The 27,282-nt window shown below is 39.9% G+C and overlaps 1 protein-coding gene across 2 annotated transcripts in view; it reads right to left on the bottom strand.

Moving 5' to 3' along the window:
• Positions 1-27,282, bottom strand: part of negr1 (neuronal growth regulator 1) — a 191,306-nt gene that overhangs the window by 147,296 nt on the left and 16,728 nt on the right. The window contains exon 2 of one of the 2 annotated variants that reach the window (XM_086047306.1): positions 3,551-3,905. In XM_086047306.1, the coding sequence (XP_085903432.1) occupies positions 3,551-3,711 (161 nt within the window). In that variant the 5' untranslated portion in view covers positions 3,712-3,905. Of the gene's footprint in view, positions 1-3,550; positions 3,938-27,282 lie in introns of those variants that run through there. The other variant, XM_086047307.1, reaches the window with a different exon arrangement.

A 27,282-nucleotide genomic window follows, 5' to 3' on the forward strand; every position in this document is an offset into this window, starting at 1 on the left:
TGCCTCTTTATACAAGGTTCAGATATTTTAAAAAACAAAAAAAAGATCATCTGCATGGAAAACCTAGTCTACGAATATAATCATAGGAAACTGTTTCAGTGTTGTCACTGTTTATGAACTACTCATCTCATACTTCACATTTTAGTGGAGTTGGACTAAATTAACAGACTTTTGCTATTACAGCTGCTTATCCATGTGGAAGAGGCTGCCACTGATACTGATTGTTTGCTGACAACAGAATCGGGGAGAACGCTCTTCATCTGGCTGTATACCTCAAATCGGTAGCCAGATGAGTCATTTACTAGTAAGAGTCAAGGTTTAGTCATCTGAGTCCAAAATGACATGAAATCTGTGAAGGGTAAGGGAAATGATGATATGACAAAAGTACAAGAAACCAAAAAACCTCCAATGGGAGTATGGTAAAAAACATTTTTAAATTAAATCAGCATATGGGCCTAACTTGGATCCACTCATGCATGGTGAAATGCTGTGTAATTAGCACAAGCCATTACAAACAACAAGAGCTTTAGTTGAAGGCTGAGCTTTTGGTTAATCAAACATGCTTAAAAGGCTGATGATACACATGCACATACACATTCCTCTTTTTCAAGAAGCCCCAAACAATTTCATTGGGTGTGGTCCAACATGAATCAGGGCAGCAGTAATGCGGTCTTCGGAATTGAATAAGGTGAGGGAAATGAATATGTGACAGAGCTCGCACCTCACGGGATCGACTCTAAAATCCAGTGGCAGTGACTACGTAATTGCATGCTGTAGGCTTTGTCAGTTTGTGAGAGAACTCACATTTTTTTCAGCCAGCATTCAGCTTCCAGGCACCTTCTTAATGGTCAAGGAGTTCTCTTGGCAATAATGGCCAGTACCCTGAACTCCCAGAAGTGAAAAAATCAAATAAAATAGAAATCCACATTTTTATAGCAGATGCTTTGAAGCAATGAAAAGATGTGAAGGATAAAAGGCAAAGTGCCCATGTGCTTAAAGTAAACATCAACGTTATCGCTGCTCTGGTGAAAATGGATCACGAAGCAAGCCAGGGAGAAAAGAGGACCAATTTAGAAATTGTGTTGTTTTATTGCAACAGGTGCAAGCAAAGCACGTACTCACACGAATAAGGTTAAAGTATCTACTAGCTATTTTAAGTTGTTTTCAGCATTTCCTCCATTTTTTGGTGGTCCTTGTTGGAGGGATTTACATGCTGAGACTTACTCTGAAGGTAGGAGGCAACTGATCTGATTCACAGCACGGAGCTTACTGTATTTCGGGTGAAAAACACAATCAGAATTCAAGCAAAGCTTTTGCCTCCCCAGACTGACACCAGCGAGTTTGAAGGTTTCTCCCAAGACACAGCCAGGGGAGCCGAACTCTTTGAAGGGATGATGTTTGGCTATAGAAATAAGACAGCAAAAACTAAGAAGCGGAACCAAGCAAATCATGAAATTAGAAAGCATCTACAGCCCCCTGATAGCATCGCATGCATTGCCGCGCTCTGATTATAACCTTACAACACAAACAATTCCTCTATTCAGCGGGCTACTGTGAGACATCAGCGACTACAAGCAACCCTGAGTGGAACTTTCAACGGTTCAACTGCTCTGTATTCAGGTCTACACCCAGCATCTCCTCGTGTCAACATCTAGAGAATTCACTGAAATGGGGAAGCCTTGCCCTCCACATCCTTCACATCCTCTGAGCCATCACAGCGGATATTTGATATTGGTCCAACAAGATAACATCGAGGCTTGCCTTAGATTGTGCATATTTGTGTGTGTAGTGTGTGAATCTGACAATCTGGAGGTGCTATGAAATTTCAAGTGTACACACTTTTGTAACAACCTACGACACCAAGTGTATATTATTTCCATACATACATTTTCACTATCACTTAAACCTGTTCAAGGTAACAGTGAAGCTTGTATCTACCCAGCTGAACAAACACTTGAACATTTTCTTTGCCGATGTTTTGTCGTCCTTACTGTATGCTCGTCGGGGGCTCCCAACTTCTGAACACAGCTGTTTACTATGCGCTTATACTCTGACTAACTACATGGCATATTTGAATAACGTTATGAGCTTTTGGACGGAACGTTGTTAAAAAATGCCGTTCGTTTAGAGACTGGCGAGACACAACAGGGGAAATCCTGGGCGAAGCTGCGATGATGCGCAGCCAACCAGCTCACAGGATAAATCCACCCGTGCTCTCGTCAATCTGGCGCCAGGAACTAATCACGCGCCTTGTACTGCTCGTGGGTATGTAGATAGCCTGCGAGTCAACTATCTCTTTGAAACAACGCGTTCATTTTTATTTTTTGATTAGTACTTTTTGAAAACCCGCGATGCACTGAGGCCGCGAAACTCGAACTGCAAAGCACCAAGGGATTACTGTACTATAAAGTGAACTACCAAAAACAATGTTTAGTGAACATTCAATATAAACTTTCATTGAAAAATGTGTTGAAAGAAAATAAATTAGCTGATTTCACCCAACTCCTAAATCTGCATTTTAATTATCTTTTTTTTTTTTTTTTTTTCAAATATTGTAGGGCAGGGGCAAGGTTTGCAACATATTTTTAAGGTTTCCTCTGAACAAGCATGACTTGTTTTGCAATTGCATGCACAATTAACTGCTATCATGAAATCACATAAACATTCTCTTCATGGGTAGTTTTCTATGAGGAATATTAATTCTTCAAATCAAAACTCGAACAGCCTCCTAGAATAGATGCAGAGCAGAGCAGAAGCATCCACAATAGCTTCAAAATGAATAAATTATTCCCTATTGCACGGTAATGACAATATTTATATATTTGTTGCATCTTCAATGGTCATGCAGTCCTTAGGAGCACTGCACACCCATAGAAAAAAACACTATTATTCATACCATAAGGACAGCTACCTGTATAGCTGCATGTCGCCCAAGTGATGGAAGGGGTTGAACTCGGGATGTAGAAGAGAAGGGAGGGGGAGACAGCGAGTCATGAACACACAACCGTTCTTGTGCCTCCTATTTAAAACTGCGACATCACACCGTACGGTCCCCAAAGTTGGCATGAAAACCCGCTACTGTTTTCCGTTCTATTGTATTCTAGTGACTTACAAAGACGAGCCTTATTCCATATACCTTCAATGAACCAACCATAAACATTAAACGCTGCAAGAGACGATCTCTGCAACCGACGTGCACGTCTTGCCGTGAGAAACTATAGGAACAACCACATTAAACATCATCTATCGAGGTTGTTGAGTCCTCCTGGGAAAAGTAAACGTGTGTCAAAACTTCGATGGTGCTAACGAGCCGTGCTAGCTTGCACTTGTCGCGGGCTCAAACGTCTTGTTAACGGGCAGCATACTCGGCAGTGGGCGCAACCCCCCGAGATCGACTTGGAGCGGGGAAAAACAGCACCCCCATTGTGTCCTCTCTTGGGGTGACAAAAGCCCCCTTTCGGGTGTTTACGAGCACTAAGCTGAATTTAAAGTGTGTGTCGAACTCGCGTGAGCATCAAAAAGTGAAGTTTGGTTGTTGTTGTTTTTTTACCTGAGGAGAGCCGTGTCGCCTTGCCTGCTGACCACACTTTCCACGGAGGAATAGTCCACAGTTTGTCCCGCGGGCAAGCACGACGGTATGAGGCAGCCCAGACTGAGGAGGATCGCACTTAGCCACTGACCAGAAACACAAGCATCCGACAGCGCAATCATTGTGTCCGTCACAACTGATCGTGGCCGCCGCTCTTGTCCAAGTCTGCCAAAATTTCGGGCGAAAATGAGGAGAAAGCCTTTATTTCCACGCTCCACGCAGCCGGCAATGGACGAGCGTTGAGTTGTCCCGGGTTCGTTGGATGCTGTGAGCCCACTGTGCGGGGAAGTGTACTCTCCAGTGGCTTGCACACCATCTAGCGAGGAAAGACGGTTTAAAATGGGAGCAGAGCTAGAAGCAGACAACCCCCAGGCTCTGATCCTGTTGCCATGCGGCCGTTTCCCGGGCAACCCAGTAGCTGGCGATGGAGCAGCGAGACCGCCTGGTATTGATACAACCCAGGAGCAATTAAAGATATCGACTGGAGAACCACCCCTATTATTTATTGCTATTAGGGGAAAAGCGAGGTGAAAATGGAGTTGAAACTGATGGCGATATACAGATGAACTATAAGGAAAATGATTTTACAGTGCAATGTATATTGTAATTGATTGGCTTGTAGTGATCCAAAACAGAGATCATGTTCAACTAAGAGCAATATAAAAACAAATGTACCCAAATAAATAATTACTCATTAAAACAACGCTGAAACCACAGCAATTACAGTGGAACGACTATAGTATGTTAAGAAAATGCAAATGCAGTACAGTGGAACCTCTGCAGGCAAAACAGTCTTTTCCATGGAGATGGTCAACTTTTGATTACTTCATATTGGAAATAATTTGTTCCCATTGGAGATATGGACAAAATTGTTGTAGCGCTCACCATTAAACCATTGTTACGGTCAGGGCCATGGTGGCCTTTGGGAGATTCAGCACAACTCCCGAAAGGATCATTGTTTGTTGTTGTGCGACCAACAACGCAGCCGAGTACAAACTCAGTATGTACCTGTTACACTTTGGTAAAGTTGAATTAAACCCAAAACATTTCTTTAAAATATTATGTTCAATACGGTCCCACTAGTCTAAACACAGCATTCTGATTGATATTGTGTTTGTGGAATATGAGTTAAGTAGTAAAATCCACCCATTTTTGTCCATCTCAGGGGGAGGCCATTTTGCCACTTGCTGTCTACTGAAAATGCCATCACAGTTGCTCAGGGTTCAGGTAAGGACCAATCATGGTTCAACTTCAGAAAACAGGTAAGCCGTGATTGGTTGCTTTTTTTTTGGGGGGGGGGTTGACTGCCACTCTAAGTGCTATTTTAACATTATCAAACCCATCACACATGGAGTGAAGAATCCCAGCTAAACTGGACAATCAATAAAAAAAATAACCAAAAATAAAATGGTATTCTGTTATCGTTGTAAACATTTTTTTTACTGACGGCCCTCTTAGAACCTCCCATACTATGTGACAGTTCATTCGCACTTGCTCGGTGTGTAGCAGGCCTTAAAGAGCAAATCAACCCTAACTTCTTTACACTATTATGTTCTATGCAGCCCCACCAGTCTAAACTTGATATTCTTAATCATATCATATTTGTGGAATACGAATTAAGCAGCAGAATCCAGCCATTTTATTTATTTCCGGGGGCGGCCCTTTTGTCACTTGCTGTCGACTAAAAATGACATCACAGTTGCTCAGTGCTCAGGTAACAACCAATCATGGCTCAGCTTCAGAAGACAGGTGAGCCTGAGATGGATCAAAATGGGTGGATTTTGATTTGGAACTCGTATTCCACAAACACATCATCAATCAGAATGCCGTGTTTAGACTAGGGGACACATAGAACATAATATTGTAAAGGAAATTTTAGGGCTGACTTCCTATTTAACTTAATACAATACAATACAATACAATTGTATTTATACAGCGCATTTCATAACAGCTAGACACTATAAATAAAGTTGAGTTGATAGCGTAAAAAAAAGCTAACCTAGTTAATACGTGAAACATAAGACACATAAACATCCATCCATTATCCAAACCACTTTTCCTCACGAGGGTCACGGGAGTGCATCCATCCATTATCGATACCGCTTATCCTCACAAGGGTCGCGGGGCGTGCTGGAGCCTATCCCAGCTGTCGTCGGGCAGTAGGCAGGGGACACCCTGAATTGGTTGCCAGCCAATTAAGGGCACACAGAGACAAACATCCGCACTCACAATCACACCTAGGGGCAATTTAGAGAGTCCAATCAACTTACCATGCATGTTTTTTGAATGTGGGAGGAAACTGGAGTACCCGGAGAAAACCCACGCAGGCACGGGGAAAGCATGCAAACTCCACACAGGGAGGCCGGAGCCGGGATCGAACCCATGACCTCTGAACTGTGAGGCCGACGTGCTAACCAGTCGACCAACGCACGGCGTGCAATAAAATGCAATTTATTAGGGATGCACTGATACTTCAGACCAAGTACTTTTGAGTACTTGCCAATAATAAGTACAATACTTAATGCCATCATGTTATGCAAAAGGTAATGAAAATGTGTTTTGTTTTAATCAAATAATTTCAAAAACACAAAACAAACCCAAGTATTACACTCTTGCTTTTTAAAATTTCAGTGAACATTTTCCCTTGAAGTATCACCACATGGCAGACATGGCTCCTACTAAACAATATACTGCATGTGCTGCTTCTGTTATGCAGGCCTTGGCCTCCAGGGGGGCAATATGGTGTGTGCTTTCAGATAATACTGATCTGATGGCAAGATACAAATATAGCATTGAGGCTAAGCTGCAGTAATTGAACTCATTTCTTGCAGAGTAGATAGAATTGATGCCAGTGCATATTGCTACATAGTCTTCCTGTGTGCTTATTGTTCTAATATTTGATATGGAAAGCTTTATACCACAATATAAATGCTATTTTTTTACCCTATCTTTAAGACGTCAAATTTTTGGACAGCTTTGTGTTTTGTTAAATATCCATGTACTCTTTATGTCACATTACTTTTGCAGTCGGCATCGTGGCCGACTGGTTAGCACATGCTACTCGCTAAATCAGGTATTTACAAAGTCAGGCCCGGGGGCCAAATGTGGCCCTTGTTCAAATTTTCACCGGCCCGCAGCCTCTAGCATAAAATTAATCACGTGTGGCCCGCCAGTACTGTTTACCACAGTAGAAAATACACATGTGAAAAAAAGCTATTTTATATATTTCACCAGAAGATGGTAGCAGACCTGTGGCCGCGCTTTTGGGTGCTTTCGGAAATACGCTACGAGCGCGCTCGGCCTTTCCGATCACATCACTCTCAAAAGTTTTGTCAGGTGTCAGAATGGAGCCCTCGTTGCATAAACTTTACGTGACCTTTTCCAGCCCATTTCTAAAATAGAGACTGTAGAAGAAAAAAGTTGACAGAGAGGACCATTGCTTCCAGGACAAGTGGAAATTGGCATATTTTTTCACTGAAATACAAAACAGCTGTTTGCCTGGTTCACTAAGAGACGCTGGCTTTTATCAAGGCATTCAATATCAAGAGTCACAACAAGACGAAACATGCAAACTATGACAAGGTGACTGGTAACAAACACCATGAAAAATAAAAGCAACTGGAAGCTGGATAGTCGGCCCACACACATTTAGGGACATCCCTAAATTATCCCCAGGTGTGATTGTGAATGATTATTTTTGTATGTGTGCTCTGCGATTGGCAGGCAACCAGTTTAGGGTGTACCCCGCCTACTGCCCGAAGATAGCTCGGATAGGCTCCAGCACCAGACCCTCGTGGGGATAAGTGGCTCGCATAATGGATGGATGGATAGCTTTACAGTAACCTTGGAGTGTCAATAAACAGCTTGAAAGCACAGTTGGATTCTTTATTAAGACCTGTTCACTGTCTGCCAAAGTGTGCACATGGTCCCATTAAGGCTTTTTGGGGGCTGGCCCTGTCAGGCAACCATGAGCCATGTTGTGGTGGCCCTGCCAGAACTGCACTGGCCCGGTGTATCCATGACATAGTACAAATGTCAATGATTATTTCATATCCCTGGCGTCGGGTCAAAATCGTGTACCTCCAAAATAGTCACTTTTCAGGAGACCCCAAAAATGGCAAGTTTGTTCAACGATTAGCATTGCACTGTGAACGCATGCAAGCCATTTTCAACACTTTAGATTGGTCAATAATGTATAAAAGTAACAACCGCGTGGACTGACCAATAGTATTGATTAAAATAGTATGGATACAATAGTATAGGTTTAGTATAGATTTTTGGAAAAATAAATAAATTCACCAAAATGTGACTTTTAAGGTTTTGGCCCGACGCCAGAGATATAAGTTTCATAGTTCCATTGCAGTAATGTATGCTAGAAAAACTATCCAATCTCTTTTTAACAGTATGCACATGTCATTTGAGAAGAAATGTAAACATTTAACAAGATCCTAAAATACACACAGTATTTAAAAAAAAAAAGATCCCAATGGGCGTTGAAGTGATTCATTAAGGTATTTAAGTCTGCAAAGTTGAAAGCTCCCCCTACACATACGTATGCACACCCCCACACACTCAAATTCACACACTCACTCACTCACACACACTAGGGACTTAGCAAAGTTTGTTTTACAGCAGTAGCCCCCTGCATTATGCTTGCTCTAAGCCTTTCGACTTAGTCAACATAATTCCGTACAGGCTGAACAAGTGTAACCATGGAAATGACATACATTTCTCAGATGTGACATGTTGACACGTATTCAAGCCTACGAATTATCTCAGATGACACATTATTTTGTGGGGAACAAGACAAGCCAAAAACTGACATGTAGAGAAAAGTTGAACAATCAATCAAGAAACAGTCAAGAAACTGTCGGGACTTTCTAATGATGTAATTATGTACCTTCATATTCCTCAAATATCATTTCCTCAGTTGTTCATGCATGGCTATACTGTTCTCTGCTTACACAATCACAGCCATTTTATTATACATAATTTGTTCTAAATCCTGTAACACTTTCCCCCACTTTTTTTCTATTATTATTAATTTCCCCAAGTGGACCAATGTGGTGCCATGGTATCTTTAAATCATATCTCACAGACAACAGAGCCAAGACTGCAGTTATTAAGATGCACTGTTGGGAGCAGCTCTGGTGAAAGTAAAGGAGGGTATTTTGCTTCAGTTTTCATAGTTGCTTTTCAAGGCGGAATAATCCTCTAAATATTTGGGTGTGAAGCATTCTTTCTCCATCCATTCATCCATTATCCAAACTGCTTATCCTCCATTTTTGGTAATTATTTATCTGAGTACATCCATTGTTTATGTACGTTTCTATTTGAGGGTTTATGGTGAGACAGAGGCTTGCACTGGAAACCGTTTCCCAAAGGTTACAAAGGACATTCACCATATTGGAATTGAGTCAACAAATAGTGTCAAGCAAACAGCGCTGAAGAGGAGGAGTGAAAAGTTCAGGCTTTCAAAAACACAATTCAAATTTGCATAAATGAGGCTCCTTCGACAGTGGCATCGCCACGAATAAAATACTTAACAGTATATTCTGGGTTTGTGAGAAGAGTGCTTTGATGCAGTGGCATTTGTCATCAGTTGCTTATCATTAGAAATGTCATTTAGTTTTGTTTGTTCTGCTTTCCTTTTAGCCTTTTCAAATCATCTCAGTGCACCTCATCATGCATGAAAGATACGGAATAATTACAATGACTCTTTATGTGCTCTACTGAGAATATTCTTATTCAACTCTGAATAAGAAAAAAAGGAGACCAGATCATAGAAACACCTTAGGTGTTCACATACAGTAATGGATGTGTACTTTTGACACTTCCAAAAACAGTCATCTATTCAAAGGCAGAGTGTAATCAATGCCTGCAATTTTGTCTTAGGTCCATGTTTCACTGAAATGACCTCACAATGTTAAATCTCTAAGTCAACAATAAACCAAATGCAGATGTTTTTTTTTCTATTTAAAAAGCATTTGAGCAAGACCGTTTGATACTAACAACGGTTAAAAAGTGTCATTTTGGCCAATCCATCTATGCAATGACAATTTCTGAAAACTCAAAATGCAAACATTTAAAAACAGGGCTCAGGGTGGGAGTTTTTGAACAGTTGGCAATATCATGTTTGTCTAAATACGTCAAACACAACTTATTTAAAATGGAGCGCATGCATATTAACTTCATGAGTACATGAAAAATTGAAACAATATTGAGGAACACAGCGGTCTTGTAGCATTTGTGCTTACAATGCTTCTCCAATACGTTTTCTTTACAGCAGGGATTCACATATTGACCAATGAACGGTATTCAAAGAATGTTTTGTTGTCTGGGAAGGAAAGCAGGTGCATCTAAACCGGAATTATTTTGTCTGTGGGCAAAAATTGTGTTTTTACAAAGTTGTTGGCTTATAAACCATTTAACCTCTTTTTTTACGCCTGAAAAAAGATACGGTAATTGTTGGCTTAATTGTATTCTGATTATGTGGCAAATAATGAAACGCATGCTGCCTTATTTTACCTGATGACACTGAATGAGAAGCTGTGAACACAAAGCTTATAGAAAGCTGCTTTTTTTGCACCATGTTTTGTTCAGGTATTTTTAGACTTTAACACAATGTCATCCATCCATCCATTTTCTATAGCAATTATCCTGTTCAGGCTTGCTGGGAGCTGGAGCCTATTCTAGGCGAAAGAGAGACTAGACCCAGAATTGGTCACCAGTCAGTCACAGGGCACATAGAGACAGACAACTTTAATATCACTTAAGTGGGCACTGAACCCGCACTGCCTGCACCGAAGTCAAGCCACTGTACCATCATACCATCAGTGACTACAATGCCATCCTTTGTACGGTTAATACGACAAATTTTGCATTGCACAATGAAAGCTATTGTTTTCTGAAGTACTTAAATGAATGAGCATTTTCCCCTCTAATAATGATTGAGCCTGCTATTATGATAATGGATGACATCCAGTGGAGAAATGTGCCAGTTGATCACAACAAATACAGCAGCTTGGTTAAATGGATGCCTCCAGCCCCATCTGGGGTGGGATATATGAAAGGACCATTGATCTCACTCTCAAATGGCCAATTTTTACATGAGGATGTACTGTATATAACACTGCAAGAACTAAAATCAATTCATAACAATACTCCATTATATACTCATCTCTAATTGTTATTCCTCAGAAAGTGGGATGAAAACTAAAAAAAGGAATAGATGTACACAACTTGGGGTGGTGGTGGGTGACATAAAAAGGGGCCAAGACCCCGTTGTGGCCCCCTCCCAAACAAATACTGTAATCATTCAAATTGTGATGGTGTGATACAAAGGGAATAACTAATGTGCGTCTTGTTGTCAGATCTGCCGTCTTCAACAGAAGGCAAAGTGTATTTCATATTTTTCTATTAACTACTCAAGGCAACAACAACCCTTCTGGTTCACTTGGCAACACGCGGACAACATCGGCGTAACAAATCCTGCCAGTAAAGCCCGACCATTAAAATACAAGCATGGCAGTAAAATAACATGGTTATACCACAGCAGCTATTATGTTGTTAGTGTACGATTGTAATGTCCCCCTCACTCCAGACTAAAAGACGCTAAGGTGCTGTTTTCTTGAATCATTCACTGGGAAGCAGGAAGTGGCCTGCTAACATACTGTATGGACACAAATAGTTTGAAATGCTACATGGGATTTATATAAGTTTTGTTGTGATCCGGCGCACTGCATATACATTTAAATGGACTAAAGTAAACCACTATCTGCTCCCATGATTTCCACCTATATTCACAGTTTTGCAGTTTTGCCTTTTATCAACAACAACTGCTGGTCTGGGCGTCGCACTCCAGCGAGCACATTCCTGCTGAGATGCCTTTGCAAATTAGTACTGAAAGACTTCAGTGGGTGCACATGCATTGTACAGAAATGTGAGAAGGAAAGATAATGGAGGTAACTAAAACAGAATGTTTTTCCTTTGAGTCTCGGAGGAGGCCACGTTCAGATAGCATGCTCTACCCATGTCACCACATTTAACTGAACCCTCTCGCCTGAGCTTTAGGGAGCTTGCACACAAACACTCTTTCATCCGTTTTAATTGAACTCCAGATTGTTTCCTCCCTTGGTGTGTTTCATTTGGACATATGCGAACACAAATCAATTTTAGGATTTAGATCCTGCAAGAAGTGGTCTCGTTACTGTTCGAATCACATTGTGCACACATGGCTTGCATGTCTTGTTAAAATCATCTGAGCTCGGGTACATGGATATGAACACACTCAAAAACCATTGTGGTGACATATTGTAACTACGTGGTATGTAAACTGATTAGGCTGTTGACTTAACAAGCACACTCGGTTGAGCATGTTTGCATTTGTCACTCGCATAAGCTCAATATTTGCTGCATTCTTTTGTGTAGACGTGTGATGGAAACATATTTTCCACACACAAACAAGGTTAATGTACTCGAGTACTGATGTGACAGTGCACTCAGTAATTTTTAAAGTGTTGTAGCCTGCTACATTGTCCCCAAAAAATATTAAAGTTAACACCATTTCCATTTAGATTTTTATTTCAGCTTCAGTCACTTATCAGAGTAGTATACAACCTGGTATTGGTACACAGAAAGTCCAGCTGCGAGCTGTGAGCATATTTACTCGATCAGAGGAGATATGTGTCAGCAACCAGTCAGAGTCTCTGAAACAAATATTCCGAAATTCAAATATGACTGACTATTCCAGTATAGGCCTAAATTATTATTGTAATTTATTTGTATAACACTTAATAGTTAGTGTGAAGAGTCATAGCTCCCGCTTCTCCTGAATTTGCTTCTGGTCAAAGGCATGAGCATGTTGAATCATGTTCATCTGACAAAAAGAAATTATTTAATTACAAAACAACAACAACAACATGATTTATTGATAATTCAAACGGTTGTAGCTTGTTGATATCACAAATCCTACTTTCTCTGTCGGGGGCTGGGGGGGGGGTTAAGTAGTCTGCATCGCATTTTTTTTTCTCTCTCTCTTGGAATTTGTTTTGCATTTTCAGGACCAAATCAGATTAAAACAGTCAAAGAACATCAGATGATTATAAGTAAATAAACCATACCAAAGGTCCCCATTGCCTTGATAGAAATGCCACCATTTCAGCATTAATTTAGCTTAACTTCTTAGGAAATAGAAAACAAGAAAACATAATGCCTTTGCCGTACATAAGATATTCCATTATGTTCCAATTCAACAACCCCCGCTTGTCCGACTTCGACTAATGTATTACATTTCTCAACCTTTACTAGCTGTCGAGGTCTAGATGCACATTTATATCACAGATGCAATGAACAAAACACAGCTTGAATGAACCTGATATATGTAGCCCTGCAGCAGTGATTGGAAGCCTTTTCCTCTCTTTGTTTCAACTGCACGACCCATGTGGGACAAAACCTACAGCGCTCATGAGTCATAAGAGATTTGCGCTTCCAGAGAGCACCTACCACATTTTATCCACAGAGGAGGGTTCAAAGAGCTCTCACGAGTCATTAACTATATATCAAGCAAAATCGTTGGGTCCCAAGAGGGGTCGTGAGTATGAACTTTCTGCACTGCCGGGCAAGTGAAATTAAAAAGCGAAGGGAGAGAAGTCAAAAGTTCAGGTTATCACAAACCACGCTAATAATAGAAAGTGCTGAGATATCGCTGACATATAAAGGATATTGTTGAGTTTCTTGTTCATTCTAATTGCTGAAATGTGGAGCAGCTGTCTCGAACAGTTGAGTGGCCGGTTGGCAGAAGGCTGAGTGTTCTGCCGTGTTGCGACTTTGCTTCAGGCTACATGATAATGAGGCTCTGGGAGACAACACTAGATGAAGTTGTGGATGAAACCTTCATGACTGCAAATATCTCATTTAGAACTTTGGTTAAGGTTATTACACAATGCTAGAACAGTATTCAGGTCAGTTTATTTCTATACAATATGATACAGCACATGTTTAGAAATGTCAAATTTTAAACTTAGGTTGGGGAAAACTTTTTGGGTCTTGTTAGCCTTAACAGTTACATTGAGTTCTAACCAGTATATATTCAGATGCCATGTGTGCTAATAGGATAATAGTTAACTTGATTCATTTGCAGAATTTAAGCCCAAACTCGGTTCGCCTCCGTTTATGTAAAGTTGGAAATCATTTTGAAGCTGTTATTGTTATTGTGCAATTTTTGGCCATTTGGCGACAGTAGATCAACCTGAAAATACACAATAAAAAATGTTAAAGATAATATGGAGAGCCGTATGTGCTCACGAACTAATTCCCAATGCATGCATAATCATCTGGTACATGCACAGTTCTCTCTCATTTCAGTTTTCTATTTTGGTCTCCACTGCCCCTCGAGAGTAACATATGGCTGTTTAAATGCTAAACCGGTGATACTTTACACAATGATGGTCTGTCTACCTTTTTGGTCCCAACAGGTTTGAGCACTGTTTCAGTGCTGTCTGTTCTGTCAGGTAACCACATGGAGGAACGTAAGACTGGGAAATGGAAAAAAATCAAATAAAAATCCAAAATAAAAATTACCTAATAGAGACGGATGCTTTTGTGGTATTTTTTGTTTTTGAGTAGTAGTAGTAGTTGTTGTTGTTATTGTAGTAATAATATGTTTGATTGTAGACATTATTGTTATAATGCTAATACAACAAGAACTAGGTTTGTTTGTCTAGACTTGAAAGGCACCCATGGCAAGGATTCAATTTGAATGATACAGAGCAAAATAGTTGATAAATGGAATCTTTACACACTGAAATCAACATGTTTTTATAATTTAAATCAGAGACGTATTATTGGTACATTTGTGTAAATTCCAATAGATGTATTCATTTCAATAATACATTATAATTGTCAGAACTGGACATTCCATCTATATGACAAAACGTTCCGTCTATCCGTCACTGACGGACACTCATTTTACTGACGGTTGTCGAATGACGGAAACATTTTTAAAATAGACGGATTAAGCATAGATGGAAATTCATTCATTCATTTGTAAATTTTTCGTGGCGAGGCTTCAATGGCCGCGGCGAGTGCAGGGAGGAAAATTGTGAGTTGTTGTTGCTTGGGGGACAGATTTGAGTGAGGTACCAGGCTGTGAACAGGCTTCCAAAGTGCAATGAGTCACTATTTCGCTTCAAATATCGTCCAGCTACTATTGAAAGTTCAGTCGGACTCTCCGACAGACGGCCGTTTAAAATTAGAGGCGGACCGGCCTATAGACGGGTACTATTTTTCGCACCCCGGAAAAAAAGGTGAATGACGGACGGAGGAAAGGTAACCACGCTGCAGACGGATGACGAATAACGGACACTCAATTTTTAGTAAAATGCCCAGCTCTGATAAATCTATTGAATCAAGGTCTCAGCATAATTTATACTTTTTGAGTTGACTAAAGTAACAAATGGCCAGCGGCACTTTGAAAATAAAAAAATATTTAGTGAATGCAAAGCATCACTAAAATATTACTTTCACCGTTTTTATGTATTTATTGAACCTTTCTTCATCCAGGGAAGGCAGTAGAGAACACATTCTCATTTGCAGTGCCGACTTGGGGAAATTCACCTGGATATTGTCTGGCAGGCTGGGTAGGGGTTCTGAGTGTAGTTCTGTTGAGTTCAGGGGTTGGGGGTGTTCTCTCTTCGGAACATCTTAACTTCACATGTTCATATTTATATGCTTAATCAGCTCACTCACTGTATTGATAGATGTCTCTGAGTGCTTTGTGCATGCGTTCTGTTAGTTACATCACTACCTGCTTGTTTACTTCGACTACCGTAGTTTCTTCTGGGGCAATGTTCCCTGCTGTTTACTGTGATGGTCAAAAGATCTTTTTTTGCATGAATTGTCTGAATGCCTTTTGTATGTAAAGTGTATAGTGCTCTTTTGTGCACTTGAATTTGATGTTTTTCTGACAATAAGCCAGCCACGGGCAAAGCAACAGTGCCAGTGTGATTTCTTTGATTGCACAAGCTGACATTGCAACCCCATGTCCGCCAAACCATTTTTGTTGCATCTAGTAAATGTTAGTTTGCTTTGCCAGGATTTTAAACATTCAACTGTTGTTTTTGCAAAGAATCCACTGTGCCCTGTACAACTCACAATGAAAAGAGTCGAATTGTGTCTTGGGTTAAACACAACGTCAATATTCACAAGCATATCTTTAGACTGGTGGTAGGCGGTGGGTGGAGGTGACTGGAGGTTCTTTTGGCAGGACAGCCAGTGCTGTGCAAACTTCAGTGACCACTGAAGTCATTTTTGTAAAATCACCTTAGTCTTGTTCACATTGCCTTCTTTCTTGATTCACTGAATTTCTGTGGGACACTACTTCCACCATGACAAGCTCTCTTTACACTTATAATAGAGTGAGATTTGGAAGCTTGATGAGATTTGACCACTAACTTTTTGTCGATGTATTGAGACAACACAGGATGAAACAATCGTATTTTCTGAGGCAAATGATTGATAAATCTTGAAGACAGTACGAGTCTGATTTACTAGAGGGTTGTGCATGCAAACAGATGTGGAAGCTGATCTACTCAGCCAGAATTGTGGCTGCCAAATGGACAAAATGGCAGCACAAATTTTGTGGCTTTCCCTCAACAAATATGCAATATTGGCTGTTTCTACCTGAACAAGCATAATAATGTGATGAGTGAATCAAAAAGTATACATAGCATGAGCAATGCGATTTACAAGCCTGAGATGAATTGCAGTGGCTGATTTCGAGTCTGTCAATATTGTCTAGAAGGCATAGCCTGTATAGCCTGCGTCCCTATCAATAACATATCAAAAGACAATAGTTTTTAGCAATTCATCAATTTAATCTTAATTCAGGTATGTGAGTATTTTAAAATAAGGAATCACATCATTTACAAAATGATGTATTATGCATCTATCACCTGCATTTTTCAACATAAATCTGGTAGGTCACATTGAGTTACCAGGTTTACAGCAAAAAAATGCAAAACCCATTTAAAAAAAAAACACTTTGTTGACATAATGTATGGGCCAAAGAACCGCAATTACATTTTGATGAGAGCCTATGAAAAATAAAATGAAAAAGGAACCTTCAGAAACCAGGAAATATGCTGCTAACTACCAAAAATGTCAAAAATCAAACCAGAAATCACACTCGACGCATGTTTTTTCATCAACCATTGGCCCTTGGTTATATCATTTGGTTACTTTGTACAGTATACTGTCATATATGGTCATTACAAAACATCTCATTTAAAGTAGGCCTAAACAATGCTGAAGTTGCCTATAGCTCCTCCTCTGTTGCCACTTCACACAGTCCATCATTAAAATGTGAGTTCTCCATCATGCTTGTCACCTTAAAGCCGAGCTCCGCCACTTCTGTGTGTTTTGTGTGTTTGTTCTAAATTCAAAAGTGACCCATAGAGGGCCCACACAATGAATAAAAAAACTCGACTTGGCACTTTTGATTTATTTCTTTGAAAAAACAAAGTACTCTGTCGATGAAGCTTTCTTGAGCAGAAAAGGGTGATTGGCAAACATAGGAGGAAAAGGTTTCAGCCTTCCTCAGCCGCATCAAAGAAAAAATTCTACAACTAGCCGTGCCTTATAGATTTCTGCTCTACACCATCTCTGAATTGATGTCAATAATCTCTGGAGTGCTCCTTCCGTACAAGAGTCCCCAACTGTTATGTTTAATAGAAGCAATGACGTGGGGGCTACTTTTGAGGGGTCTTACACTGAAAAAAATATTCTGCCCTCATGTACGTTGGCTTTCTTTGTATTCATTTTTATCCATGAGGAAGGATTACGATTACAAAAACTTGCAGCATTTGACATGTTTTATAGGGGAAAGAAAACACTTATCTCTTTTAAGTTGGACCTGGAAAAGCTTTACTTCACACATTTTCCTTTCGAGATCCTGTGTGACAGATGGTAACAACATATCTTTTTTTATCCTCTGAAATTCTTACGTTTTTCCCCAATGGCATGTGATTCATGTTTTGTTAAATTGACTCTCGGTCCCTAAAACAATGCTTAATTATGAGTTATATTTCGAAAAACATTATTTGGTGGAAATATCAATGCACTAAAACTGCTTAAAATGTCAGATGCAAATATAATTTCTCTAATTGAGCTAGGAAAACAGATGGGTTTGACCTTTGAATGGATTCCAAACAAAAGCAAAGGCAAATAAAGATAATGACTAAAGTTAAAGCAATTTTTAGTCGACCCCAACAATCATAATTAGGCAGCGTTTTTACAATAGGATGGACAATATATTAAACCGCTGGTATTTTAATCGAATCGATGTGACAATTACAATGAAAAAATGGGAGCCATTGTAGTGCTGTTGATTAAATGAGCAGGGGGAAATCGCGCAGCGGGTTTGCATAAAAGAGCTCTTGGCAAGTCATCTGGTTCCAGACTCAAATGATACAGTACGTATACAGTATACATGCATATTAAAAAAAAAAAAAAAAAAAAAGACAAGTAATTGTGTGAGGATTAACACTGTGACTGCAAATGTAAAGATCACTGGTCGGCCTTCTGCCATCACTTTCACAATGCTGAATGTCGACCTTAACAAATGCATTCGTGAAAATTAGAGAGCGTTTCTCGTTTAGCAGAGTATGACCTTCACACCAAATACAGGAAGTTAATTTTACATCTCATTGAGAGTTCTGATTTCGAGCTGTGCTTCCCTGCAGCTGTCATGGAAAAGTGGAATCTGCATAGCGGCGTTTAATCTGTCTGACCTTTGCCACGAAAAATAGATTACCTACTGCACTCCAGGAGCTCTCCCTTTCCTTACTCCATGTATTACTGTTTGCATACCAAAAAGGACATCACGCTACTTGTCCATCATTCCAGTTTCTCTACTCCCTGTGCTGTGTGTGGGGTCAAACAGAAAAAGTTTGATCATTGGTCACTTTTCGATGCAGTAAACATTAGTCAATAATCTCATATTGAACAGAACAATGGCCTTTTGAAGAAAGCTGACAACAGCTCATAAATGGCAGCTATAAAATCTTTGACAACAGTGTTGATGGTAAGAGAAGAAGATGAGAACAATATTCGTTTGCCGTAAAGCACGTAAACTCAGATTCAAAGCAGACAACATTCTGCAGCCAATTAGTACAATATTTGTTTATGATCCGGAAATTTAATTTGTGTTATTTTTATCACGACAAACATTAAACAGATTCTACTTGCTTTTGTTCCTACCTGCAAAAACAACAGCAGAGAGAATTTAATGCTAATTACCAGTGATTTAATAAAGCTGAGGACATGACTGACTTGTGACTGAGGGCGATCGTTGTCTAAATGCACAGTGGAACTGCTAAAGTCAAACAAGAACAGAAGACACTTGCAATCCATTCCAATCGTAAAAGAAAATTAATTCTTCCTCTAAAGTTGAATAAAAGCAAAGAGTTAAAACAAACAGCGTGCATGAGACTTACTATCTTGAGAAACTTCAGCTCAGTAACAATCACAAGGGTATCTCCATTAGTGCGTTTTGCTTCTTCCTCGTTTGCTACCACAGAAGAGTACCAGTGATTGTGAAGACTACCTGTATAATCGAGTGACTACTAACTACTAGAACTGGAACTTCCATTGCGTGATGTAGGGAAGTGTTCTGCTTGTCTCTGATGTGACTGCTCAGTAAAATATGGCGATATTGACAATAATAATAAAGGTAGAAGAAAAGAATGCACTCCACACATTCTCCGTGAAGACACTCAGCTCTGAGGCTCAAGCAGGAACTTCGCTCTGCATGTTTGTTACAATAAAATATTTGTACTCAAAGGTGAGGCTGGAGACAGTTTTACTATTTTCAGTGATTATAATTTTTTTTAGACTTGTATGACTAAATGTTAAAATGTCTCACTCATTCACTTTCAAGCCACATATTGACTAGCTTGTGAAGAAGCTGGGGCTAAAACTTGGGGTTTATTTTCAAAACAGGCTGTTGTTCTTTTAATATAAAGAAGAGTCTTGTTGCTGCAACATTTTTATCTGTGTTAGATTGAGATCATTTATAAATGAAAGCTGCTACAAAATGTCTTTGGTTGATTGATACCGTTTCTCATGCTTCTTTGGGGTTCGCTACTACTGCAGGATGTCCACTCATAACTGTGAATTATACTCTCGAGTCGGATGGCCTGTTCTGGCCACTTGAAGGACCGGCCATTGGGACACTTTTATCTATAAGGCAATATTGGGTTTACTACCTTCATATATTTGTGCCTTAATTACTCTGAAAAACACTGAATCCTACTGCCTTCGCTCACAAGATTAGTTGTTGCTTTTGGTCCCTTATGCTCATATGGAGCTGGATAAAAGAGCCTTTGTTTACTATGCTCTTTATGCATGAAATATGCTACAACAAGGATGTAAGATAACTGATTTAATGTCTTTAAATACTTCCATGTCATAGTCTGTCTTTTGACTTTGCTTTTTGACTTTCGTTTCATGTTTTTCCTTGTGTTCCTTTGTCTGTCTCTTGTTAGGTTATTGAATCCACCTGCGCTTGTCATCCCAGTCCCTGGTGTTAGCCAATCAGCTCCCTCCTACCCTCTGTGTCTTGTCCAGGTGTTCCTCGTTTTATCGTCAACTTGTCTGTATTTAGTTCCCCACTTTCTTTCAGTCCTCTTTGGTTCATTGTCGTTTATCAGTGGTCATCAGTCTGTTAACCTGAGTCCTGTCCTAGTGTTTGTTTAGTTTGTTTTTGATCCTTGTTATTTTGGGGTCATTCCAGTGCCCTGTGGACTTTTTGTATTCTTTTGATTAAATACCTTATATTGAACTTAATTCTTGCCTACTGCTTTTGGGTCCTCCTTCACACATTTCGTGACCTTTCAAAGTCAAACACAGAGTTATTAGCACAAATTCCACAATTTGAGTTTGAATAAAGGTTAAAAGTGGCTTAAAACAGCACCTGCCACTGTTGTTTAGGGTACAGTATTAAATGGAAACAGTTTGATCCTATAATGAATGAATTATTTCTACATTATTTCCCATGTGCTATATTTGTTCTAAATTCCAAAAAATTTGTGGGCAGCTGAACTATATTTGACTGCAGGCCTAACATACTGTATTTGCTTTATTGGAAGGCTGACCTTGAGCTGACAAAAAAACCAAATATTATATATTGTCCAGTCAATTGCCTCCATCTCAGAGGTTCACGAGGTCACCTGTTAGTTTTCTTTCTCCGATATCACAAAACACATCTTTTACAAGCAATGTGTTGAACCATTTGGGTGATATAAGTCTTTGGGCTATTTTGCGGCAAATCTGTATGAAGAGAAGCACCAGGGACGACAACACCAACAACACATTTTCCAACTCGAAAGATCCATATGATTTTGCTTCAGCGCTCTGCTCTGTGGCCACAAATGCACTTTTCATGTTGTTTTGACTGTGGCAAAGCTTGAGTTATTTTTTTTATTTCCTCTCAGTTGACAGGCCCAGCAAGCCTCGGCGGGATGATGAGGATAGAGGTGAACATGTCAGTGTGAAATGAAATGCTCTCTATCTCCGGAGGGAGGTTCCTGCACTGAGGCGCACCACTCAAGGAGAAATAACATAGCAGTGTACATGGATTTGTGGAGCAAACTGTGTGAAAACACTAATATTTGACTGGGAGGTGAAATGGAGGCAGCACATTGGAGAAGACTGGGAGAACTGTTTAAGTGTTGAGTAATTCTGTTAGCCCTTGTGAGTGGATGAGCAGAATAACTAAGCCCCGATCACTGATTGTGGATGTGGATTAATCCGTCACGAGTGTGATTGAGGCATCCTGTGTGATCAAAGTTTTGTACACTGCTTAGTAAGGTCTGAAAATGAATGTCAAGCCCCATTAGAGGATACATTGAGATCTAATGAGCTTGGTAACTGTTTGAAATCATTATGCCTGCTGAGGGGACTATTAGGTGCCGTTTTCATCAGATAGACTGATGTCTTCCTCCTGCTCGATTAGGAAGTTCAGACATTTTAAGATGTAGTTGCTGTAAAGATGGAACATTGCTTGTGCTTGTCTTTTGTTATGTTTTGCACAGATGCATTTGCATGTTCAATTAAAAAAAGTAATTAATAAAATATAAATGATAGGAACATTTGTGATACATGGCAATGTAGCAAATGATTTTTCACATACTGTGCCAGTTAAAGTCCCTATGAAGTGAAATTGTAAAATGTCTTGTAAATTTGACACACCACAGAGAAGAGTGTAGTTAACAACCCTGCCAAATTTGAATGACAAAAAAAAACATGTACATAAAAAGAGGATTCAAAATCGAGAAAAATCTAAATATTGTTTCTGCTCTCAAACGCTGTGGCCGTCCGTGTTGGCTGAAGGCTTTGAAACCACATGCCTGCGAAAGAAAATAAGAAAAGTAACTCGCAGTTGCGCCGGATAGCCACCCATGCAAACAAAGTCACAAATTTCTTATATAGTGGGGGAGGGGCAACTCATGCTGGATGCCCAAGCGCGTTATTGAGCGCCTGTTGGCCACAAAAAAAAAAAAAATCTGGAAAAATGGACAGTTTAATAATGCTGTATGTCCACAATTGAGTTCTACACTGTTCTAATGGTTAATATACATAATACATTATTATTATTATCCTAACTAAAAAATTATAACATTTTACAATTGCAGTGGGCCACTGCTGACTATACACTGTAAAGAGCAATCTGACCATTGTCCTCAGCAATTTTGGTGTTTTATTGGAAATATCATTTATACAGAGGACCCACTAAATTCAAATGACCTTGAGGTTGCAGAGCTAAGAATTTCACCAACATTTTGCTGAAAAAATATGGCTCTAGATTTTCATGCCTTAAAATTATAGGTGTATCCTATATCGTGAGACATGAGTTCAGTGAGCATTTTATAGGATTAAATCCTTTTGAGCTTTGCATTTTCTGTGGTACAGGTTTTATGGTCGCATCATTTTCTAATGGCCCAGAAAAGTTGAGTCTAGGCCAGATATACTGTACATATGACATTTTCTGTAATCTACTCTGTAGTCATCTGTAATATGTGTCTTTCTTAACAAATTCCATGAAACATTGAAGATGGTAACTCAATGTAGGCTCCCTGTTATGCCCCATGCAGGGCCTACAACAAAAGATGCGGCTTCATAAAAGATCTTTTAATCGCCCTCCAATTTGTTATCTCACCATTGGAAATCCGATTCTGGATTAAACCCTTTAATCTCTGTTCCCTCTTGAGGCGTGCTTCTCTGGTCAATAGGGAATTATCTCAGGTCAGACATAGTTGAATGCACCTTTATAAAATAAACGTATCTGCCAAATGACCAACGTCTGAGTCATTTTGTAATTTGTGATGAAATAAAGACCCTCCTAAATGGCAGCGAACATGATACTTTTTCTTAATTGCTAATGACTGACTCGCATTATGTGTGCACTCACGCACAGTTATTAAAGAGTCAATTTCCAAAGGCGTGTGTGTGCATTTTGAAAGTCCCTTTCTTGAAATTCACCCTTTTGGTTAATCTGAAATATACACACTTTCTTTGCCATGAATTTAGTGGTCACTAACTATTGGCCAACTGCTTCCTTTTAATCAACGGCTTTTAATTAGGATGATAAAATCACATTTCACAAGAACTTTTTTTCATGATGTTATATTTCATAACATGGCTCTTTTATAATCAGGCGATAAGTGTACTGGAGGGATTTTGCTGTCTGAGCTCACATCTTAAAATGACAAGCCTCTTTCTTCTGAATGTCAAATTGCTCTGATATAATTTACTGTGTCAGCATTTTCTGGCGCCTGGAGCTATTATATCTTTAATTGAACTTGTTCAGTGTTTAATTGGACACCTTTTTCCTTATCATACAAGATTGTGCAGAATGTAAATCAATATCTGACATTGCAAGTGTTTCTGCATTAAAAAATGGTGGAACAAAGTGCAGTACAACAACTCTTTACACTGTTGTTTTTGGCCTCATTTGACTAATTGCCAGCTTCAGTTATTCATCCATATTCCATGAAGTTCCACTAGAAAACGATAGATAATTTACAACAGGGCGTACCCCAAGCAGACAAAGAGTGTTGGTGGAACTTTTTGGGTTGAAATCAATAAAATCAGCCATGACCTCATGGAATGATGACATGGTCCAACATTGAAACTTCAACCATGTGAAGAATTGCACCCTTGATTCCAGCATATCACCGCTTGTTGTTTGCAAATCCAAAGTTCAATGTCTTTTCTATCAGGAATTCAGTGAGGCACAGCAGCAAGCAGCAGATCCTGAACTTTATTGAATAAAGATTTTTATTTCCTTGACCATTCCACAGACAAAATACGATGATTCACACATCACGAATGCAATGAGATGTTCAGCCATGATTCAATAAGATGTTTGTAAATTTGGGCTCAAAATCACTCTCAATTCTGAAAAAAAAAAAACAGCCCCAGAGTGGAACTTATCATGAAGCCTGGTTTTTGGAATGTTGAAACGATCAGCACAAGGCCTACAAATTCTTCTTATAACTATAAATAAAAGAAAAAAAGTATTGTATTAAATATGTCCATCCATCCATTATCCAAACCGCTCATCCTCACAAGGGTCACGGGCGTGCTGGAGCCCATCCCAGCTGTCATCGGGCGGGTAAGCGGGGGACACCCTGACCCGGTTGCCAGCCAATCGCAGGGCACATATAGACAAACAAACATCCACACTCACAATCACGCCTAGGGGCAATTCAGATTGTCCAATCAACCTACCATACATGTTTTTGGAATGTAGGAGGAAACCGGAGTACCCGGAGAAAACCCACGCAGGCACGGGGAGAACATGCATACCCCACACAGGTAGGCCGAAGCCAGGATTGAACCCTTAGACCGCTAACCAGTCGACCACCGTGCCGACCGTATTAAATATGTATGTGTATTAAAATATTGTATTATATATTATAACATCAGCATGCAGGTTAAAACTGGCACTAGAAGATTCAATCTGACCTGTGTAATTTACAGGTTTCTTACAAGGGTTATGGAAAGGTGGAGAGGTTAGGGGATTTCCTGTCCGAAAGTATTTTTGCCTATCATGACGAAAAACAATGCAGAGTCAAGTAGATCTGATCTTTTAAGAAATATACAGCATCCAGTTCTCAGCGGGCGCTGCACAAGAGGATGAATTTAAAAGTGTAAAAATCACATGAAGATGTTTGGCTGAAGTCCGGCTGAAATAACATTAAACCCGACTCTTTAAAATTCTTATCTATTCATTCATTTTCTTCTGCTTATACAGGGCTGAGTCACGGGGGCACCAAACTAAGCAGAGAAGCCTGGGCTTCCCTCTCCCGAGCCAATTCTTCTATCACAGGGAACCTGAGGACTTCACAGGTCAGGTGGGAGTCCGTCTTTACAGCAAGTCCTGTGGGTTTGGTCAACTCTCAGGCCTTCTCCCTTTGGCCTCCATAAGGCATCCAAACCAGAAGCCTGGAACCACTTCATCTGTCTCCTCTTGATGTGACCACAACAGATCGATGCAGAGCCCGAATGACTGCAGATGTTGTAGCAATCCACCTGTCAATCTCACATTCCATTCTTACCTCACATCCGGTGCATCTCCTCAGGGCTCAGCCACACCCGTCCATATAACCTTGTGACGCCTCGGCTGCAACATGTTTTGCCCTATTTGAGTGTGAAGGTTGATAATCCCACAATACAAAGGAGATTTTCAACTACATGCTGAGATTTGGTATCCAATAAAGTCTGCATTAAAGTCTTTGGAGAAAGGGAACAGTGATACTTTTGCCTGATGATGCTCATAAAAAAATCAAAAGTTGGAACTTAAAAAGAACTTGTATGTCTTTATTTTACTTTATAGGCAAGAAGTTCAGTTCAGTCAGGAACATTTTATATGAACAAGATACATTATGTACCATTAACTTTCTATTGCATTATTCACTGTGTTCATATAGCCTCAAAAGTGTATTTGAGTGCAAACATGTGGGATATGGGACGAGCTAAACAAGTGCTAAGCTCATGATCTCCCTGCGAGTCACCTCTAACATATTCCACGGCTCTGTCCCTGCTTCTAGGAGTGACCTCAATCTCAATTGAGTTCTCACCAACCACATGCTAAACATTCGTAGAGCTTGTGCGAGAACCAGAACTGGCCATTTTCCTAAAATTTCCCAGTCCGTTTATTGCCTAACACCTGAAGTCAGGGTACCCTTTCGCTGTCCGTTTATCTGCCTTTTTGTCCGGTCAGAACAAATAGTACTCGCCTATAGGCCGGTCAACATATCATTTTAAATGGAATTCCGTTTGTGTTTGTGTCAATAAACTTTGACTTACTTCCACTCGTAGCCCCCACCCCACTGAGCGATATTTAAAGCGGAAGTCAACCCAAACAAGAATGTGTTCCCGGCAGGCCCACTGGTTGAAACACGGCATTCTGATTAATTTTGCGCTGGTGGAATATAAATCAAGAAGCAAAATGCACTCGTTTTTAGCCATCTGTGGGGGCGGCCATTTTGTCTTCTGTCGACTGAAAATGACATCACAACTGCTCACAACGACCAATCACGGCTGACCTGTTTTCTGAATCTGAGCCGTAATCGGCAACCACCTCCAAGGCTAGCTGGTCGAACATAGTAACTACCTACCATGGAGGACACTCTCTCCATAACAAATGTTTCCATTGAAGCTAGCAGAGATAGCACAGTGGTCACCTCAGACATTATTACCAATGGTTAAATTACAGGTAACACTCCCACCGCCACCTACGTGCATAGCTTATAAATCAGTTGTGGGCAATTTTCTAAAGGGGGCATGTGAGAAACTGGAACGATAGTTGAGGGCCATGCCAACATGTTAACCTCAATTGCGTTCCATATACATTTAATTTAATCATTTAAAACATTAAAATATAGTTTGAACCTGCTACTGCGGAATAAAATTGGTAACCGACATCAGTCATTAAAATGACATGGACATTACCATTGTTTAACATTCACAAAAAGACACATCTATAGTCTGCATCTATTTTCTGACACTTTGAGAACCAACCACTAAATCATATTAACCATTCCTAGTCTGCATTCGCAAATGATTATCAGAGAGAGGCCCTCTTCTTTCCACTATGCGGGCATGTTGCCAAAATGAAGACTGCTTTCGACAATGTCGCAAGTCACTTTTTTTAATAGTTGCTGGAGGGGTTGGAAATGTCACTATATATATCAACAAAGTCATGAAGGGCCATATTCTCCTGTTCTGCTCAGGTCTTTTTTATTATGCACATGGCTTGCACACCTTTCAGCTACACATTATTCCGTCCAGACTTATGATACACTGACTGCGCGTATGGTAGAAATTTATGCACAACCACCAAAGAGGCATGACCCATTAAAGTCTGAGTCTGGCTGTGAATAATGGAGCATGGAGTTTTCCTGAGACTTGTGAATGTCATTGAAATCTGTTTGAATAAACAGTATAGCATACTTCAAATATAAAAATAAGTTCTGTCGCGGATGTGTCATCTGTAGTGGGATGTGCGCACCGATGTGCCTAACACTGCACTTTGAAGGACAGCATGTATTTATTTTTTTTATTCTGTATGAAATAAATCCAATATAATTAATCTAATCTGGATAATGTGCTCCTGGCGTGCATCAGTT

The sequence above is a fragment of the Filicampus tigris genome, chromosome 12 (genome assembly GCF_054856515.1).
Source record: "Filicampus tigris isolate MCC_2025a chromosome 12, RoL_Ftig_1.0, whole genome shotgun sequence".
Taxonomy (NCBI): Eukaryota; Metazoa; Chordata; class Actinopteri; order Syngnathiformes; family Syngnathidae; genus Filicampus; species Filicampus tigris.